An 8,220-nucleotide genomic window follows, 5' to 3' on the forward strand; every position below is an offset into this window, starting at 1 on the left:
GGGGGGGGTTGGAAAGACTACACTTCCCGGCGTGCAGCTGTGGTCTGCTCCTCCTCCTCCTCCCTCCCTCCTCCCTCCTCCTCCCAAGCGTAAAAAGCCTAACAAAAGAGCAGCCGGCGAAGCGCAGCAGCTGGAGCGGACGGGGGTCCTCCCGGTGGGGAAGGGGCGTCTGTGGGACACCCCCCCACTCCAGGGGAGGGGCCGGAAAAGGGGGGGGAGGAAAGAAGAGAGCCATGGCCGGAGGGAGCCCCTGGCAGGTAGGCCGAGAGGGGGGCCTGGGTCTCCCCTGCCCCCCCCAAGACCCCCCTCTCCAGGTCGTGGGAAAGGGGAGGCAGATGTGGAGAAGGGAGGGGGCTGCTGCTGCTGCTGCTCCTCCTCCTCCTCCTCCTCGTCTGCTCGGGCCCCGGGGCAGCCCCCTCCCCTTATTCTCCGGCCGTCCTTCCCGGGGGAAGCCCTGGAGACCCTTCCCCACCCCTACACACACACACACACAGACAGACAGCGTCCCCTCTGCTTCCCCGGGGGAGGGGGGGGACACGGTTCTTCTGCGCAGGCGGGATGAGGAGGGGCCGGGGGGATGGCCGGTGGTGAAATGGGGGCTGCGACCCCCCCTTACTCCGTCCACTAGAGCCGGAGGCCCTGCTCTGCGTGCCCCTCGTCTTTGAGGTGGCGGTGGGGGAGAGAGGGGGGGGGAAGGGGCTTCTCCGCCGAGAATAGAATAGAATAGAATAGAATAGAATAGAAAATATAGAATAGAATACAGAATAGAATAGAATAGAATATAAAATATAGAATAGAATATAAAATACGGAATAGAATACAGAATAAAATAGAATATAAAATATAGAATAGAATAGAATATAAAATATAGAATAGAATAGGATAGAACAGGATAGAATAGAATATAAAATATAGAATAGAATACAGAATAGAATAGAATATAAAATATAGAATAGAATACAGAATAGAATAGACTATAAAATATAGAATAGAATAGAATACAGAATAGAATATAAAATATAGAATAGAATAGGATAGAATATAAAATATAGAATAGAATAGTTTGAACCCGTGCACGGAAGCAGCTGCAGCCAGTTCAGGCTTCGGCTTTCCAATGGGGGGGGGGGCAGCCTTCTTCCTCCAGACTTTGGGCTCCAATGACACTCCCCCCATGGGATCCTCCTCTCTTTGGCCGCCCTCCCCCAGGGCCCATCCCTAGTTGTGGGGCTCCGGGATGCAGTTCTGTGGCCCTTTTGGGGGTCTCTCCCTCTCCCTCTCTCCCTCCCTGGCTGTGGCAGGGGGCTGGACTAGAAGACCTCCAAGGTCCCTATTCTATTCTATATCCTGTTCTATTCTATATTCTTTTCTGTTCTATATTCTGTTCTATTCTATTCTTCTATTTTCTATTCTATTCTATTTTGTATTCTATTCTTGTTGTATTCTATTCTATTTTCTATTCTCTAATCTATTTTCTATTCTATTTTCTATTCTGTTTTATTCTATATTCTGTTCTATTCTTCTATTTTCTATTCTATTCTATTCTATTCTATTCCACTCCACTCCACTCCACTCTGCTCCATTCTATTCCATTCCATTCTAATTTCTATTCTATTCTATTCTTTTTATTTCTATTCTATTCTATTCTATTCTATTCTAATTTTCCATTCTATTTTATTTTCCGTTTTTCTTTTCTTTTCTATTCTATTCTATTCTATTTTCTATTCTATTTTCTGTTCTGTTCTATATTCTGTTCTATTCTTCAATTTTCTATTCTATTCTATTCTTATTGTATTCTATTTTATTCTATTCTATTCCATTTTCTATTCTGTTCTATTGTTTATATTCTATTCTACTCTTCTCTCTCTCCCTCCCTCCCTCTCTCTCTCTCTCTCTGCCTGGCTGTGGCACGGGGCTGGACTAGAAGACCTCCAAGGTCCCTTCCAGCTCTGTTCTGTTCTGTTCTATTTTCTATTCTGTTCTATTCTATTCTATTCTATCTCTCTATCTCTCTGCCTGGCTGTGATGGAACCAGGGCGGGACCCCACCCCCCCCCCCCCCCCCCCCCCCCCCCCCCCCCCCCCCCCCCCCCCCCCCCCCCCCCCCCCCCCCCCCACCACCACCCAAGGCCCTTCTCCCTAAGGCGCCCCCTCACCTGCCTCTCCTTCTGACAGGTGCCCGCGACCTTCGCCGACGTGGCTGTCTGCTTTTCGGCCGAGGAGTGGGCAGAGCTGGCCGGATGGCAGAAGGATCTGTACCGCGGCGTCATGGTGGAGAACTACCAGCTGGTCTCCTCGTTGGGTAAAGCCCGCCCGGTCGCCCCCTTTGCCTCGGGGTGGGCTGGAGGGGGACGCCCTGGGGCTGCCCAAATGGAGAACCGGGGCAGAGAATCATCGAATATCAAAGAGCGGGAAGGGGGGACCTCGGAGGTCGTCTAGTCCGACCCCCCCCCCCGGCTCCAGCAGGAGACCCTTACAGAATCACAGACGGATCAGAGTCGGAACGGACCTCGGAGGTCATCTAGTCCGACCCCCCTGCTCGAGCGGGAGACCCTTACAGAATCACAGAGCCGGAAGGGACCCCGGAGGTCATCTAGTCCGACCCCCCCTGCTCGAGCAGGAGACCCTTACAGAATCACAGAGCCGGAAGGGACCTTGGAGGTCATCTAGTCCGACCCCTTGCCCGAGCAGGAGACCCTTACAGAATCAAGGAGCCGGAAGGGATCTTGGAGGTCATCTAGTCTGACCCCCTGCCCAAGCAGGAGACCCTTACAGAATCATAGAATGGTAGAGTTGGAAGGGACCTCAGAGGTCATCTAGTTCAACCCCCTGCTTAAGCAAGAGACCTTTATAGAAGTATAGGAAGGAGGACCTATACTGTCTCAGACAAGGGACTGTCTCTAGCCTCTTCTTAAAAACCTCCAGGGATGGAGCGCCCACGATTTCTGGTGGCAAGCTGTTCCACCGGTTCACTGCCCTCACTGTCAGGAAGTGCCTCCTTAATTACAGGTTGCTTCTCTCTTTGATCAGTTTCCAACCCTTGTTTCTCATCCTGCCCTCTCTGGTGCTTTGGAGAATAAGCTGACCCCCTTTTCTTTGGGGCAGCCTCTCAAATATCGGAATAACTGTCTCCCCTATTTCTTCTTTTCTTTAGACCGGCCAAACCCCAAATCACGCAGCCGTTCTTCCTATGTTTTAGCCTCCGGGCCTCGGATCCTCTTAGTTGCCCTTCTCTGAATTTTTTTTTTCCAAACTCTCCCATCTCTTTTTTCTGATACGGGGAGCAAAATTGGCTGCAATATTCCAGGTGTGGCCTCGCTAGGGTTTTTATAAAGTGGTGGTAATAATAATAATAATAATAATAATAATTAATAATAATAATAATAATAATAATAATAAAGTTGGAAGGGACCTTGGAGGTCATCTAGTCCAACCCCTTGCTCAGGCAGGAAACCCTAGACCATTTCGGACAAATGGCTGTCCACTCTCTTCTTAAAAACTTCCAGTGTTGGAGCATTCACCGCTTCTGGAGGCAGGTGGTTCCACTGGATAATTGTTCTGACTGTCGGGAAGTTTCTCCTTAGTTCTAGGTTGCTTCTCTCCTTGATTAGCTTCCATCCGTTGCTTCTTGTCCTGCCTTCAGGCGCCTTGGAGAATAGCCTGACTCCCTCTTCTTTGTGGCAACTCCTGAGATACTGGAAGGCTGCTATCCTGTCCCCCCTCGTCCTTCTCTTCCTTAAACTAGACAGACCCAATTCCAGCAACCGTTCCTTATATGCTTTAGCCTCCAGTCCCCTAATCATCTTTGTTGCTTGATTCTGTGCCTCCGTTTACGCAATCCTAGGATTGTGGACGATTTTACCAAAGGCAACAAGGGGGGGAGGTTCGAAAAAAGAGGGTGAGTCTTTTGGGCTGTTGCTTGCCCCCCCCAACACCTGTTTCTGCTTTTGTCCCTCTACAGAATGCCTGCTGGCCATCCCTGAATTGCTGTGCCAGCTGGCACGAGGTGAAGTGCCCCGGATCGGGACCGTGCCATCCCCGGAGCAGGACGGAGACAGCCCAGGTAAACGGGGGGGGGGGAGGAGGTTCCGGGCAGGGCATTGGTGTGTGGGAGGGGTCTCTGCAGTGATGGGATTCAAATACTTGAGCAACCGGTTCTCTTATTGGATGCAGGCCTGGGCCTCTGAGGCCTAGAACGGACTTCCGGAAGTGGCATCCACGCACTTCCGGCGGGCCGTTCTAGGCCTGGGAGGCCTCCTCCAGGCCTCCGAAGCTTAGAACCGACTTCCGGAAGTGGCATCCACGCACTTCTGGCAGGCCGTTCTAGGCTGGGGAGGCCTCCTCCAGGACTCCGAGTCCTAGAACGGACTTCCGGAAGTGGCATCCATGCACTTCCGGTGGGCCTTTCTAAGCCTGGGAGGCCTCCTCCAGGCCTCCGAGGCTTAGAATGGACTTCCGGAAGTGGCATCCATGTACTTCTGGTGGGCCGTTCTAGGCCTGGGAGGTCTCCTCCAGGACTCCGAGTCCTAGAACGGACTTCCGGAAGTGGCATCCATGCACTTCCGGTGGGCCTTTCTAAGCCTGGGAGGCCTCCTCCAGGCCTACGAAGCCTAGAACGGACTTCCGGAAGTTGCATCCACACACTTCCGGTGGGCTGTTCTAGGCTGGGGAGGCCTCCAGGCCTCCGAGGCTTAGAATGGACTTCCGGAAGTGGCATCCATGTACTTCTGGTGGGCCGTTCTAGGACTGGGAGGCCTCCTCCAGGACTCCGAGTCCTATAACGGACTTCCGGAAGTGGCATCCATGCACTTCTGGTGGGCCTTTCTAAGCCTGGGAGGCCTCCTCCTCCAGGCCTCCCAGGCTTAGAATGGACTTCCGGAAGTGGCATCCACGCACTTCTGGTGGGCCGTTCTAGGCCTGGGTGGCCTCCTCCAGGCCTCTGAGGCCTAGAACAGACTTCCGGAAGTGGCATCCACGCACTTCCAGCGGGCCGTTCTAGGCCTGGGAGGTCTCCTCCAGACCTCCGAGGCTTAGAACGGACTTCCGGAAGTGGCATCCATGCACTTCTGGCGGGCCGTTCTAGGCCTGACAGGCCTCCTCCAGGCCTCCGAGGCCTAGAACAGACTTCCAGAAGCAGTGTGCATTCAGCCGGTTCTCTGAAGTCAGCAAATTTTAGCTTCCGGTTCTGCTCAACTGGTGCGAACCAGCTGAATCCCACCATTGGGTCTCTGTGATTCTGCACGGGCTCAGGGTGTTGTGGGATGATTCTGCCTGGATGGGGTCATTTCTTCCCTGGACGCCAAGAGGCAAAGATGGGGTTTGCTAGGGGTTTGTGGAGATGCGGGGTTTAGAAATATGAAATATAAATAGGGAGGGAAGGAGGAAGGAAGGAAGGAAAAGGAAAGACAGAAAAGAAGGAAGGAAGGAAGGAAAGAAAGAATAGAGAAAAAGAAAAGACAGAAAAGAAAGGAAGGAAAGAGAAGAAAGAAAGAATAGAAAATAGACGGAGGAAAGAAAGAGAAAAAGAAGGCAAAGAGAAAAAAGGAAGGAAAAAAAGAAGAGGAAGGAAACAAAGAAAGGAAAAAGAAAAGACAGAAAGGAGAGGAAAGAAAGAATCGAGAGAAAAAGAAAAGAGAAAGAAAAAAAGGAAGGGAAAGAAAAGAGAAAGAAAAAAGGATGGAAGGAGAAAGACAATGAAGAGAAAAAGAAAAGACAGAAAGGAAGGAAAAAAATAGAAAGGGAAGAAAGGAAGGAAGGAAATAAAAGAAAAGACGAAGGAAGGAGAAAGAAAATAAAGAGAAAATAGAAAGAAAGAAAGAGAAAGAAAGAAAGAAAGAAAGAAAGAAAGAAAGAAAGAAAGAAAAAATGAAGGAAAAGAAAATGGAAAAAGAAGGAAGGAAAGGGAGAAAGAAAAGGGAAGGAAGGAAGAAAAGAAAGGAAAGAAAGAAAGAAAGGAAAGAGAAAAAGATAAAAGAAAGAAGGAAGGAAGGAAGGGAGAGAGGGAGAGAGAGAAAGAAAAAGAAAGAAAGAAAGAAAGAAAGAAAAAGAAAGAAAGAAAGAAAGAAAGAAATATCCCATCTGGACTTTGTGGGCGAGGGGATCCCCAAAGTCAGGAGGGGATGGAATCTCTCTTTTTGTGGTGCAAACACACCCAGGAAGCAGCTCCAGAAGGGGGGGGACGAAATCTCCAGCCAGCGAGGTGTGTGTGTGTGTGGGGGGGGTTCCTGTGTCAGAGCTTCCCCAGATGTGCTGGGTTCAACACCCCCCTCCGGGCGATGTGTCTCGTTGCAGCTGTGAGAGCGGAGCAGGAGGAGAACGCCACCGAGGGTCTGCCAGGGGTTTCCGAGGAGACGAAGAAGCCCCGCGCCGTCCCCCATTCCTCGACGGCGGTTAAGAAGCCCAAGAGGCCGGTTTCGAAGGCCGGAGGAAGGGCGCCCCCTTCAGGGGAAGGGGAGGCCAGCCCGGAGCCGAAGGCCAGCCCTCGGAAGCGGGAGAAGCCCTACAAGTGCCCCAAGTGCCGAAGGAGCTTCTTGGGACGCATCGCCTTGGCTGCCCACCGTCGTCTCCACGTCCGCAAGTGGTCCCGGACCGTCCCCCCGGCAGCCGGACGCTCGCCACACGCCACAGATCTGGCTGGGCCCCAGGAGGGTGAGACGGGCACCGGGGCCAGCCCCTTCCCCAGCAGCCAGGGCGAGGGCACGCTGCCTTTCTGGCCGGAGATGGCCTTGCATCAGCAGGGCCCGCCAGCGGCCAGCTTCAACCCTTGGGCCCTCGGCTACGGGCCCCAGCCTCTACCCGGCCACCAGGCGCCCGGCCTTCTGAGCAACGGGGAGTTTATCTGTGATCAGTGCGGCTGGAGCTTCCACGGCTGGGAGGAGCTGGTCACCCACCAGATGGCCCACATGGCCGCCGAGGGGATCGCCGGCTCGGTGCCCAAGGCGGAGGCGTTGGCCCACCTGGCCACTGACCGGCCGTACGCCTGCGCGCAGTGCGGCAAGAGCTTCCGACACAAGCCCAACCTGCTGGCCCACCGGCAAGTGCATACCGGCGAGCGGCGCTACCAGTGTCAGGAGTGCGGCAAGTCCTTCGGCAGCAAGGCCTACCTGGCCTCCCACCAACACATCCACACCGGCGAGAAGCCGTACGTCTGCGTCCAGTGCGGGAAGAGCTTCCGCCACAAGCCCAACCTCATCTCCCACCAGAAAATTCACTCGCGGGAGCCCCTGGCCCACGGCAGCCCGCACCCCCTCGAGGCCTTCAACGGGGAGCCGTTCTCCAGCCAGCAGCGCCCGTCCCCCGAATCTCTGGGCCTGGACCCCTTCCAGCACGCACGCCCGGCTGCAGAGGCCTTCCTGCCCTGCGTCCGGGGAACCACGCCGTTGCCCCAGCTGGCCGGCATCCTTCCTCCGCCCTCGCCCCAGCCGGTGATCGACCGCCCCTTCGTTTGCCCGGTGTGCGCCAAGCAGTTCCGATGCAAGCCCTACCTGGTGGCCCACATCCGGATCCACACCGGGGAGAAGCCGTACGCCTGCAGCCGCTGCCCGAAGCGCTTCTCCCAGAAGTCGAACCTGGTCTCGCACGAGCGCCTCCACACGGGCGAGAAGCCCTACGCCTGCCCGCTCTGCCCGCGCGTCTTCAGCCAAGGCTCCAACATGCGGGCGCATCAACGCAGCCACAGAAACATCACCGCGGCCGAGATGGAAGCGGTTCTCCGCCCAGGATACCCAGCCCAACAGATCCAGCAGCCAAATTAGAGGAGGGGGGATCTCTCTGCTGCTGGTGCACCGCGTCTGTGCGTCTCTCTCTCCCTCCCACCCTCGACATTTGCGCACAGGCGTCTCGAGCCACGCGGAAGTCCTTCCTGCCTCCAAGGTGTGTCCCTGAGCCCCTGGATGTTGGGTAGAAGATGCCTTTCTTTCTGGGCGTGGGTGAGAGGGACCCCAGCCCCTGGCACCTTGGCCTGGGGTCCCTGAGAGCTGGGGAGGAGACACTATAGCTGTGTAGGATTGAGCCGGTATTCGGAGAGACTCGGGAGCTCTGAGCTCTGTTGCGGAGTGCGGGAATACTCGGAACGCAGACCCGACAAGAGTTGGAACGGACCTCGGAGGTCTTCTAGTCCAATCCCCCTACCCAAGCAGAACGCCGGACAAATGGCTGTCCTCAAGTTCTGGAAAAGCTCCCGAGATGGAGCAAAATGGGGGGCGAGCGAGTATTCCGTAGGAAA

The 8,220-nt window shown here is 54.3% G+C and overlaps 1 protein-coding gene across 1 annotated transcript in view; it reads left to right on the top strand.

Moving 5' to 3' along the window:
- The window catches only part of LOC114923337 (zinc finger protein 2 homolog), a 19,827-nt gene extending 12,077 nt beyond the window's left edge, over positions 1-7,750 (top strand). Inside the window, exon 5 of the mRNA XM_029286129.1 lies at positions 6,957-7,750. Within this exon, the coding sequence (XP_029141962.1) occupies positions 6,957-7,750 (794 nt within the window). The remainder of the gene's footprint in view (positions 1-6,956) is intronic.
- Positions 7,751-8,220: the final 470 nt, after the last annotated feature.

The sequence above is a fragment of the Protobothrops mucrosquamatus genome, unplaced genomic scaffold (genome assembly GCF_001527695.2).
Source record: "Protobothrops mucrosquamatus isolate PMUCROS unplaced genomic scaffold, P.Mucros_1.0 scaffold2958, whole genome shotgun sequence".
Lineage (NCBI taxonomy): Eukaryota > Metazoa > Chordata > Lepidosauria > Squamata > Viperidae > Protobothrops > Protobothrops mucrosquamatus.